The 13,276-nt window shown below is 38.6% G+C and overlaps 1 protein-coding gene across 5 annotated transcripts in view; it reads right to left on the reverse strand.

The window, feature by feature from the left end:
• Positions 1-13,276, reverse strand: part of CCDC34 (coiled-coil domain containing 34) — a 188,373-nt gene that overhangs the window by 134,668 nt on the left and 40,429 nt on the right. Inside the window, exon 5 of one of the 5 annotated variants that reach the window (XM_042958108.1) lies at positions 6,750-7,105. The exons of the other annotated variants lie outside the window; for them this stretch is intronic. Coding sequence (XP_042814042.1) covers positions 7,092-7,105 — 14 coding nt within the window. The 3' untranslated portion in view covers positions 6,750-7,091. Of the gene's footprint in view, positions 1-6,749; positions 7,106-13,276 lie in introns of those variants that run through there. 5 annotated transcript variants of the gene reach the window in all.

A 13,276-nucleotide genomic window follows, 5' to 3' on the forward strand; every position in this document is an offset into this window, starting at 1 on the left:
AGCCGCATCTGAGACAAAACTCAGGAGAGAGGTACTGTCGGGGGCCTGGTCACGGAGAGTGGAAAAGCAGGGAGTAGATGAGAGCTGAAGACAGAGGACTGGTGCATGATTTGCCGATCCTGGAGAACAGACTGGGTGGCTGGATGGCGCCATTTTGAACCGCTCCCGCACATGCGCATGCGCACCAATGAGCACCGCAACAATCCACCCCAGTAGGCTAGCAGCGCCATCTAGGGGAGAGTGGAGCTGTTACACTGAGCCCTGACCAACTGGGCCAACTTCACTCTTCAAGAACACATACCGCACCGCCGGCTTACTTTATGGACAATAAAGAGCTACAAGGACTGACCTCTAGGGGAAAACGAAGCAATTTCAGTCATACTTCAATCTGTTAGCAGGTTCATCTATTCAATTTTTTTTCTCTCCATTTTTCCTTTTTCTCTTTTACAATTCTTCTCTTTTTCTTGAATACAGAAAGAGAAAAAACTCATTTTTTTTCAATTTTTTAAAAAAATATCTGTCTTTAATTTTTATTACTACGTTTTTTACTTTTGTGTAAATTTTTTTCAAATTCTACTTTACTTCCATCATTTTATTTTAGTCTACTTCAGTGTACTCACTTTTTCAAATTTTCAAACAATTTCCTTTTTTTCTTTCTTTTTCTTTTTTTCTCTTTTTCATTTCTTTTCTTTTTATTGAATGCAGAAAGGAAAAAACTTCATTTTTACTTTAAACTTCTTTTAAAAATATTTTTATTTATTTTTATTACTATATTTTTTGCTTTTACGTAAATTTTTTCAATTTCTATCTTACTCCCATCATTTTATTTCAGTCTACTACAGTGTATTCCCTTTTTCAAATTTTCAAACAATTTCTTTTTTTGTCTATTCCTTTTTCTTTTTTTTATCTTTTTTCTCTTTTTTGTTTCTTTTCTTTTTTCTTAAATACAGAAAACTAAAAAATTCAAATTTCTTTTTAATTTTTATTAAAAGTATTTTTCTATAATTTTTTCTACTATATTCTCTACATTTGTGTATTTTAGTCTACTTGAGTGTATTCATTTTTTCAAATTCTCTAATGACTTCCTTTTTTTCTCTCCCCCCCCTTTTTTTGTTTGTTTCTCTAATCTGTCAAACCACTTTCTACACTCAGACCAAAACACACCTAGGATCTAGCATCATCTATTCAATTTCTGTGTGTGTGTGTGTGTGTGTGTTTAATTTTTAATTTTAATATTTTTTTAATTTTAATTTTTTAATTTCAATTTTTCTACCTCATTAATTCCTTTTATCCCTTCAAAATGACAAAACGAAGGAATTCACCCCAAAAGAAAGAGCACGAAGAAACAGCACCCAGGGATTTAACCAACACAGACACAAGCAAGATGTCTGAACCAGAATTTAGAATCATGATAATAAGAATACTAGCTGGAGTCGAAAATAGATTAGAATCCCTTTCTGCAGAGATGAAAGAAGTAAAAAATAGCCACAATGAAATTTAAAATGCTATAACTGAGCTGCAATCACAGATGGATGCAGCGGAGGCAAGGATGGACGAGGCAGAACAGAGAATCAGCAATATGGAGGACAACTTATAGAGAATAATGAAGCAGAAAAAAAGAGGGAGATTAAGGCAAAAGAGCACAATTTAAGAATTAGACAAATCACTGACTCATTAAAAAGGAACAACGTCAGAATCATGGGGGTCCCAGAAGAGGAAGAGAGAGAAATAGGGGTAGAGGGGTTATGTGAGCAAATCACAGTAGAAAACTTTCCTAGCCTGGGGAAAGGCTCAGACATCAAAATTCAGGAAGCACAGAGGACTCCCATTAGAATCAACAAAAACCAACCATCAACAAGGCATATCATAGTCAAATCCACAAAATACTCAGGCAAGGAGAAAATCATGAAAGCAGCAAAGGAAAAAAAGTACCTAACCTACAAGGGAAGACAGATCAGGTTTGCAACAGACCTATCTGCAGAAACTTGGCAGGCCAGAAAGGAGTGGTGGGATATATTCAGTGTGCTGAATCAGAAAAAATATGCAGCCAAGAATTCTTTATCCAGCAAGGCTGTCATTCAAAATAGAAGGAGAGATAAAAAGTTTCCCAGACGAACAAAAATTGAAGGAGTTTGTGATCACTAAACCAGGCCTGCAAGAAAGTTTAAGGGGGACTCTCAGAGGGGAGAAAAGATGAAAAAATATATATAAATATAAATAAATAAATACCAAAAGCAACAAAAGATTAGAAAGGACCAGAGAATGCCACCAGAAACTCCAACTCTACAAGCATCATAATGGCAATAAATTCGTATCTTTCAGTACTCACTCTAAACGTCAATGGACTCAATGCTCCAAAAGACATAGGGTAACAGAATGGATAAGAAAACAAGACCCATCTATATGCTGTTTACAAGACGCCCACGTTGACCTAAAGGCACCTACAGATTGAAAATAAGGGGATGGAGAACTATCTATCATGCTAATGGTCAACAAAAGAAAGCCGGAGTAGCCATACTTATATCAGACAATATAGACTTTAAAATAAGGACTGTATCAAGAGATGCAGAAGAGCATTATAGCATAATCAAGAGGTCTATAGACCAAGAAGACCTAACAATTGTAAACATGTATGCGCCAAATGTGGAAGCACCCAAATATATAAATCAATTAATCACAAACATAAAGAAACTCATCAATAGTAATACCATAATAGTAGGAGATTTCAACACCCCACTCACAACAATGGACACATCATCTAGTCAAAAAATCAACAAGAAAACAATGGCTTTGAATGAGACACTGGGCCAGATGGACTTAACAGATATATTCAGAACATTTCATCCTAAAGCAGCAGAATATACATTCTTCTCCAGTGCACATGGAACGGTCTCCAGAATAGACCATATACTGGGACACAAATCAGCCCTAAGTAAGAACAAAAAGATTGAGATCATATCATGCATATTTTCAGACCATAATGCTATAAAACTCGAAATCAACCACAAGAAAAAATTTGGAAAGGTAACAAATACTTGGAGACTGAAGAACATCCTACTAAAGAATGAATGGGCTAACCAAGCAGTTAAAGAAGAAATTAAAAAGTATATGGAAGTCAATGAAAATGAAAGCACCAAAACCCAAAACCTCTGGGATGCAGCAAAGGCAGTCATAAGAGGACAGTATATAGGAACCCAGGCCTTCCTAAAGAAGGAAGAAAGATCTCAGATACACAACCTAACCTTACGCCTTAAGGAGCTGGAGAAAGAACAGCAAATAAAACCCCAAACCAGCAGAAAACAGGAAATAATAAAGATTAGAGCAGAAATTAATGCTATCAAAAACAAAAAAACAGTAGAACAGATCAATGAAACCAGAAGCTAGTTCTCTGAAAGAATTAACAAAATTGATAAACCACTAACCAAATTGATCAAGAAGAAAAAACAAAGGACCCAAATAAGTAAAATCAAGAATGGAAGAGGAGAGATCACAACCAACACAACAGAAATAAAAACAATAATAAGATAATATTATGAGCAATTATATGCCAATAAAATAGGCAATCTGGAAGAAATGGACAAATTCCTAGAAACACATACACTACCAAAACTGAAACAGGAAGAAATAGAAAATTTGAACAGACCCATAACCAGTAAGGAAATCAAATTAGTAATCAAAAATCTGCCAGAAAACAAGAGTCCAGGGCCAGATGGCTTTCCAGGGGATTCTACCAAACATTTAAGGAAGAATTAACACCTATTCTCTTGAAACTGTTTCAAAAAATAGAAATGGAAGGAAAAATTCCAAACTCTTTCTATGAAGCCAGCATTACCCTGATTCCAAAACCAGACAGAGACCCGACTAAAAAGGAGAACTATAGACCAATTTCCCTGATGAACATGGATGCAAAAATCCTCAACAAGATATTAGCCAACCAGATCCAACAATACATTAAAAAAATTATTTACCACAACCAAGTGGGATTTATACCTGGGATGCAGCGTTGGTTCAATACCTGCAAAACAATTAACATGATTCATCACATCAGTAAAAGAAAGGACAAGAACCATATGATCCTCTCAATAGATGCAGAGAAAACATTTGACAAAATACAACATCCTTTCTTGATAAAAACCCTCAAGAAAGTAGGGATAGAAGGAGCATACCTCGAGATCATAAAAGCCATATATGAGTGACCCAACGCTAATATCATCCTCAAAGGGGAAAAACTGAGAGCTTTCCCCCTAAGGTCAGGAACAAGACAGGGATGTCTCCTCTCACCACTGTTATTCAACATAGTACTGGAAGTCTTAGCCTCATCAATCAGACAACACAAAGAAATAAAAGGCATCCAAATAGCCCAGGAGGAGGTCAAAGTTTCACTCTTCACAGATGACATGATACTCTATATGGAAAACCCAAAAGATTCCACCAAAAAACTGCTAGAACTGATTCATGAATTTGGCAAAGTTGCGGGATATAAAATCAATGCACAGAAATCGGTTGCATTCCTATACACCAACAATGAAGTGACAGAAAGAGAAATCAAGGAATTGATCCCATTTACAATTGCACCAAAACCCATAAAATACCTAGGAATAAATCTAATCAAAGAGGTGAAAAATCTATATGCTGAAAACTATAGAAAGCTTATGAAAGAAATTGAAGAAGACACAAAGAAATGGAAAAAGATTCCATGCTCCTGGATAGGAAGAACAAATATTGTTAAAATGTCAATACTACCCAAAGCAGTCTACATATTCAACGTGATCCCTATCAAAGTAACACCAGCATTTTTCACAGAGCTAGAACAAATAATCCTAAAATTTGTGTGGAACCAGAAAAGACCCCAAATAGCCAAAGCAATCCTGAAAAAGAAAACCAAAGCAGGAGGCATCACAATCCCAGACTTCAAGCTATACTACAAAGCTGTAATCATCAACACAGTACGGTACTGGCACAAGAACAGACACTCAGATCAATGGAATAGAATAGAGAACTCAGAAATGGACCCACAAACATATGGGTAACTAATCTTCGACAAAGCAGGAAAGAATATCCAATGGAATAAAGACAGTCTCTTCAGCAAGTGGTGCTGGGAAAACTGGACAGTGACATGCAGAAGAATGAACGTGGATCACTTTTGTACACAATACACAAAAATAAACTCAAAATGGATGAAAGACCTAAATGTAAGACAGGAAGACATCAAAATCCTCGAGGAGAAAGCAGGCAAAAACCTCTTTGATCTTGGCTGCAGCAACTTCTTACTCAACAAGTCTCCAGAGGTAAGGGAAACAAAAGCAAAAATGAACTATTGGGACCTCATCAAAGTAAAAAGTTTCTGCACAGCGAAGGAAACAATCAGCAAAACTAAAAGGCAACTGACAGAATGGGGGAAGATATTTGCAAATGACATATCGGATAAAGGGTTAGTATCCAAAATCTACAAAGAACTTCTCAAACTCAACACCCAAAAAACAAATCATCCAGTGAAGAAATGGGCAAAAGACATGAATAGACACTTCTCCAAAGAATACATACAGATGGCCAACTGACACATGAAAGAGTGCTCAACATCACTCATCATCAGGGAAATATAAACCAAAACCACAATGAGATACCACCTTACACCTGTCAGAATGGCTAACTTTAATAACTCAGGCAACAACAGATGTTGGCAAGGATGCGGAGAAAGAGGATCTCTTTTGCACTGCTGGTGAGAATGCAAGCTGGTGCAGCCACTCTGGAAAACAGTATGGAGGTTCCTCAAAAAACTAAAAATAGAACTACCCTACGACCCAGCAATTGCACTACTAGGCATTTATCCAAGGGATACAGGTGTGCTGTTTCAAAGGGACACATGCACCCCCATGTTTATAGCAGCACTATCAACAATAGCCAAAGCATGGAAAGAGCCCAAATGTCCATCGATGAATGAATGGATAAAGAAGATGTGGTGTATATATATACAATGGAGTATTACTCGGCGATCAAAAAGAATGAAATCTTGCCATTTGCAACTATGTGGATGGAACTAGAGGGTATTATGCTAAGCGAAATTAGTCAGTCAGAGAAAGACAAAAATATGACTTCACTCATATGAGGACTTTAAGAGACAAAACAGATGAACATAAGGGAAGGGAAACAAAAATAACAGAAAAACAGGGAGGAGGACATAAGAGACTTATAACTATGGAGAACAAACTGAGGGTTGCTGGAAGGGTTGCAGGGGAGGGATGGGCCAAATGGGTAAGGGGCATTAAGGAATCTACTGAAATCATTGCTTCACTATATACTAACTAATTTGGATGTAAATTTTAAAAAATAAAAAATAAAGTTAACTTAAAAAAAAAGACCAAAAGTAAAGTGGGATAAAGCCCTTACTTTAAATAAATTCCAGGTACTAAGAACTATGTTTAAATACTCTTCTACCAAATGACAAGTTATCATGTTAAAATGGAAAAATAACAAAATATACAATATTCATAAAAATAAACAAAAACCCCCAAATCTCTGAATTTTCATGTATGAACTTCAGGAGCAGCATGTTTTTTTTTTTATATTAAAAGAACTTTAGAGTTATAAAAACAAAACAAAAAGAAAATACAGTATCAAGAGTTTCCATATAACTTTCACCCATCATTCCTTTAGATATAACTCTGGTATATTTACACAACCATTTAGAAACATTTGTATAATTATGGTACATGTATCAAAAATAAGAAATTAACACTGGTACAATACTATTAACCACACTGTGGGTTTTATTCAGGTTTCTGTTCCAGGGTCCAATCCATGGTACCTCGTTGCATTTGGTTTCTTTCCTTGGGTTCAACCTGTGATGGTTTCTCAGTCTTTCCTTCTCTTTTGTAACTTTGTTTTCAAGAGTAGTGATTAGCTTTCCTGTAGCACAGCTCTCCATTCAGACTCGTCTGGTGTTCTCTCATGATTATACAGACGTTCTGGGTCGGAGGGAAGAATCCCAGGGAGGTGACACTGCAGTTCCAGTAACATCAGACCAGGGAGTCCATATCAACCAGTAACATTAACCGTGATCACTTGGTTCAGGTGACTTCGGCCAGATTTCTCTATATTCTCTTTCCTAGAAGTGAGACACTAAGTACAGCCCACAGTCATGGGAAGAGGAATTAGTCTCCACCTCCTGGAGGGAGAATATCAAAACATTTGAAACGATATGAAAACCACTACAGCAGGGAATGACTTTTTGGAGGGGAGATAGTTTGAAACTAGGCTGATATTCAGGTTTTTCTTAAAGCTTCCTTGGCTGACTTTGGCAATCATCAGGGGATCTTGCCTGCAGCATTTACCACTATGGTGTTCTATTGGTGATTTCTGTTGATTTCTATTTCCCTCATTCCTTGTGGATAAGATTTGTCCCTCCCCAGCATGCACACTCTTTATTTACTTATTTATTCAGTCTCAACGGACATGAATCTATGGAAATTTATTTTATTTTTTAGATAATCCAATGATTGTCATTTGTTACTCAAGTTGTTACAGCTTTGGCCATCAGCAGCTCCTTCTGGTTGGCCCGTGTCCTTCTGATATGCCCTCATCTCCTCCTCACCCCCTTACTTTCTAATACTATAAGATACTCCAGGCTTATCTTGTGTCTTTCCTGTCCAGTCCTAAAAACCAGCAGCCATTTCTCCAAAGAGTCCTGGTTCCTTTTATTGAAGACTAGCATTAAGAAAACAAGATCTTGGGTGTGCTGGTTGCTACTGGGTGCCATTGCTTCTCAACCCTCCCAAGGAACAGAGCTGGGAAATATGTGCATCATAGTAACCACTGTAAACACATATATCTATATTTATATCTGTACTGACCTATTCATATAGGAAACCCTAGCCCCTACCCCAGCCGGCAGATTTGTCACTTTTTTTCTCTAACAGTAAATAACCTGCCACCTGATTCTTAACCATCTAAAATATATTTACTTATTTTTTTCAACCCTAGCAAACATGGAAAATGGTGTCAGAGTTGTTGAACTGTACCCCCTGAGAGAAACAAATTCACCAGTGCTTTTGTACAGTTCTTTTTGCCTTTATCCTTACAGAATCTAGGCAAAACACAATTTTCCTGAGTTATTTGGGTCAACTCCTTTCTTTCCCACACCCTTCAGGGAGACTATGCCCTATATTTATAATATAGTTAGATTCATTTGTCACAGTCTGCATTCCATCCTGAATTCCCTTGACATCTGGGCTGTTTTGTGTTTTGCAGGCAGTAAAGGCTATGGTATACAACTCTATAAGTTTTGTAATCCAATACCACAGGACCAGATAGCTCAGAGCTATCACCCTAAAAATCTCATTGTGCAGCAGGGGCAGCATTTTTAATTCTTTATCCAGATTCATACCCCCTTAAAAATCAAACATACAAGTAACTAAAATAATCATTGCTAAACTAATATTTTTTCACACTCACATTTTTACTTTTTTTTTACCCAAAGCTCATGTTTCACTTTATTTTTAAATTTTTTTTAATGTTTATTTATTTTTGAGAGAAAGAGAGAGTGCGGGTAGGGTGGGCAGAGAGAGAAGGAGACACAGAATCTGAAGCAGGCTCTAGGCTCTGAGCTGTCAGCACAGAGTCCGACACAGGGTCCAAACTCATGAGCCATGAGATGATTACCTGAGCCGAAGTTGGACACTTAACCAACTGAGCCACCCAGGTGCCCTCATGTTCCACTTTAAGAAATTGCTATTTTTTTTTTACATTTATTTGTATTTTGAGAGAGAGACAGACAGAGTGCAAGTTGCAAGAGGGGCAGAGGGAGAGGGAGACAGAATCCAAAGCAGGCTCCAGGCTCAGAGCTGTCAGCACAGAACCCTATGTGGGGCCCAAAGCCACAAGCTGTGAGATCATGACCCCAGCCAAAGTCAGACACTCAACTGACTGAGCCTTCCAGGTGCCCCAGAAATTGCCATTATTTATCAAACTCTAAAATTCTCTCTTGAAGAGAAATCCAGTTCCCATTACTAACAACATGCATGGATCAAAGTACATGTTGTATCCCAGGGCGGTTTCCCAACATGTCCACTCTCCATCTAGTTATTGTAAAAACATTCCTAAGAAAATCAGGAGGACAGAATAACTTAACAAGATAAATCACAAATTTAGTATTTTTAAGAATTGTCCAATGCTTTGAATTTTCCATGCCACTGCAATTCTATTGGGCTGAGATTGACAAAGTTTGACTCTAACTCTTCTCCCTTTCTCATAAAAATTTAAACACCCGTTTTTCTATTTCCGCAAACCAGAATGTTTTCATTGCCTCTCTAAATTCTATAATTTGAAGAAGGACTAAATGAGGGTGAGTCATTTAAAAGACGTGGAAGGCAGAAGCCAGACAGGTGGACATGAGGTACGTCATGGTTGCTGGTTAAAATTCGCAAGGAGGTCTTTTCAGAAGCTGAGTCACAGAGAAGCATGGTGGCTAGCGAGTCTAACTGAGTGACGTGGTTGGTCAACAGACAGGAATCTAGGAAAATGTTCAATCTGCAGACTGGGCAGTCTTGGGAGCACCTAGGGGTACATCTAGTTAGTCTAGTGCTGAGTAAAGCACTACAGAGAATTTCTAAGGCCTCTACAGGTTTAGTCCACCTAAGATTTGAGCAGGAAGAAGTAGTTCTTAATCCTCAAGTAGATCACCTGTCCTCATTATTCAAGCAAGCCTTGGCACTGACAGGAGAACAATGTGTGCTAATGTGGGGGTCAATGTAGAAGCTTCACTAGGGATGGTTTCGGGTGGGTAGTAGAATGAAGTATGAGCAATTATATGTGAAAATGTGTGCATATGCACCTACATGCATTTTTCTGAGGACAGAGTCAATAGGTTTTTTTACAATTGCAAAAAGTTTCTGAGTCCCCAAAGAAGGGCAAGAACTACTTGGGTTTAGGTTCTGGTTGGAGAGGTTGGGGTCCCATAAATTTGTCCAGTCTGATTTCTTGGAGGTTCATATTCTTCCTCAGTGGATCTTCTTCCTAGGAGCAGGCATCGCATCCAAAAGGAACTTTATGGGACCACTGCCGTCTGAGCTTCTTGGGCTACTGTCCCCATAGTCACCCTCTGTTTCTTAAAACACTCCTTTCTCTGTTTTTTAATAACGGTACGCTGGTTCTCCTTCTGCAAATCTTCTGTCTCCTGAACTGGTATCTCTTAATCCCTTCATGTTTTCTGAAGGCAGGTTTTGTGTAATGATGAGTCTGTCTGTCCTTTGTCTTCTGTCTAAACTCTTTCCCTTGGAGGCTTCATCTACCCTTTTCTGTTAATTTCTCAGCATATACTAGAATTTTTTATTCCCAAAATATGTTGGGATATTTCCATTTGGGTAAATAGCACCCTCCTCAAATTTACTAAACGTGATATAAACAAAACTTTAGTGATTGAACAAAATTGCATTTAAAAGCCCCTTCCAATATTGATATTTTATGACTCTAGCTTCTGGTAATCACAATGTCCTGCTATAAATTACTTGAGTTCAAAGTATTAAAAAGTGTTATCAAAGTATTATAAAAACTGCAATTCAGTGGAGCCAAGATGGCAGAACAGCATGAAAGTTTTTTTGTGTCTCTCATCCATGAAATATAGCCAGATCAACACTAAACCATCCTGCACACCTAGAAAACTGATTTGAGGATTAACACAACAATCTACACAACCTGAACCACAGAACTCAGCAGGTACGCGGCACAGACAGGTGAACTGGAGGAGAGAGAAGCCATGGAGGGCAGGGAACCGTTTTTGCTTGCGGAGAGAGGACAGAGATGGGGGGAGAGTACAGGAAAAGCACCCCCCCCCCAAAAGAAGCTGGAGAGAAAGTGGAAAAGTGGAAACAGCCACATGGACTGAACTAAAAATGGAGAAAGGAGGAAGGAGAGGGTTTAAATTCGATTAAGACTATAAACAGGGGGAGTACAGGTCTGCAACTCCGTAGCTCAATACCTGGTGGTGCTCTGGTGAGAAGGGCAAATCCCCAGGAGCAGAGTGAAGTCCCGGAGTCTTCGAGCCATACAGAAAGAGGCAGTTCCCCTGCTGGAAGAACATCTGGTAGAGGCTGTTTGGGTCCCCCAAAGGCAAAGGCACCAGTGGACCTGGGAGAACAGCCACATTTGCTGGTGCTAAAAAAAGGTTGTTGCAGGTGAACCCTGGTGTCAGTTGCATGTTGTGATTTGCCATAATCCCTGAAATGCTGCTGCTACACAATCGCATGAACTTTTTCTGGGGCGGGCTGGCACCCAGCCACAATCTCTGGGCATCAGCAGTACAGTCGCACGAATGTTCCTTGGTGTGGCTGGCACCCGGCCATTGCTCCATGAGACCCTCCCGCAGAGGGGCAGAACAGGTCAAAGCCACAGTCCTTCAGAAGTCAGGGGTCAGGAAAAACAGCCGCATCTGAGATAAAACTAAGGAGGGAGGTGCTGCTTAGGGCTTGGTCAAAACAGTGTAAAAGCAGGGAGTGGGTGGAAGCTGAAGACAAAGGATGGGTGCGCGATTGCTGACTGGGAACAGAGTTCTGATAGTAGAGACTGGGTAGCTGGATGACGCCATTTTCACCGCTCCCTCGCATGTGCACTTACACCTAAAAGCGCCACAACAATCCATCCCAGGAAGCTAAGCAGCGCCATCTAGTGGATAATGGAGCCATTGCACTAAGCCCCGCCAAACTGGGCCAACCTCACTCTTCAGGAACACAAGTCTCTCTGCCTGCTTGGTTTACGGACTATAAAGCGCTTCTTAGTTTGACTTCTAGGGAAAAACGAAGTAATTTCAATCTTATTTCAGTCTGTTCGCTGATCCATCTATTCAATTTTCTTTTCTTTTTCTTCTTTTTTGTTTCTTTTCTTTTTCTTGAATACAGAAAGAGAAAAAATTATTTTTATTTTCAATTTTTTTAAATCTTTTTAAAATTTATTTTGGATACAGAGAGAGACAGAGCATGAGCAGGGGAGAAGCAGAGAGAGAGAGGGAGACATAGAATCCGAGGCAGGGTCCAGGCTCTGAGCTGTCAACACAGAACCAGATGTGGGGCTCGAACTCACGGACTGCAAGATCATGACCTAAGCAGAGGTCAGACGCTTAACTGACTGAGCCACCCAGGCACCCCTTCAATGTTTATTAAAAATGTTTCTTTCATTTTTTTATACTATATTTTTTACTTTTGTGTAAACTTTTTCAAATTCTATTTTACTTCTATCATTTCATTATATTCTATTTCAGTGTATTCATTTTTTCAAATTTTCAGATGATTTTTTCTTTCTTTTTTCCTCCCTTTTTTCTCTATCAAGCCCCTTTCAACACCCAGACCAAACACACCTAGGATCTAGCATCATTGACTTGATTTTTTTTGTGGGTGTGTTGTTTTTAATTTTTTAATTTTAATTCTTTAATTTTAATTTTTTTAACCTCATTAATTCCTTTTCTCCCTTCAAAATGACAAAACAAAGGAATTCACCTCAAAAGAAAGATCAGGAAGAAGCGACAGCCAGGGACTTAACCAACACAGACACAAGCAAGACGTCTGAACCAGAATTTAGAAACACGATAATAAGAATACTAGCTGGAGTCGAAAATAGATTAGAATCCCTTTCTGCAGATATAAAAGAAGTAAAAGCTAGTCCAGATGAAATAAAAAATGCTATAACTGAGCTGCAATCTCAATGGATGCCATGGAGGCAAGGATGGATGAGGCAGAGCAGAGAATCAGTGATATAGAGAATAAACTTATGGAGAATAATGAAGCAGGAAGAAAGAGGGAGACTAAGGCAAAAGAACAGGATTTAAGAATTAGAGAAATCAGTGACTCATTAAAAAGGAACAACATCAGAATCATAGGGTCCCAGAAGATGAAGAGAGAGAAAAAGGGTAGAAGGCTTATGTGAACAATCATAGTGGAAAACTTTCCTAACCTGGGGGAAGACACAGACATCAAAATCCAGGAAGCACAGAGGACTCCCATTAGATTCAACAAAAACTGACCATCAACAAAGCATATCATAGTCAAATTCACAAAATACTCAGGCAAGGAAAGAATCCTCAAAGCAGCAAGGGAAAGAGGTCCTTAACCTACAAGGTAAGACAGATCAGGTTTGCAGCAGACCTATCCACAGAAACTTGGCAGTCCAGAAAGGAGTGGCAGGATATATTCAATGTGCTGAAATAGAAAAATATGCAGCCAAGAATTCTTTATCCAGCTAGGCTGTCATTCAAAACAGGAGAGATTAAGTGTTTCCCAAACAAACAAAAATT

This window comes from Panthera tigris, chromosome D1 (assembly GCF_018350195.1).
Source record: "Panthera tigris isolate Pti1 chromosome D1, P.tigris_Pti1_mat1.1, whole genome shotgun sequence".
Taxonomy (NCBI): domain Eukaryota; kingdom Metazoa; phylum Chordata; class Mammalia; order Carnivora; family Felidae; genus Panthera; species Panthera tigris.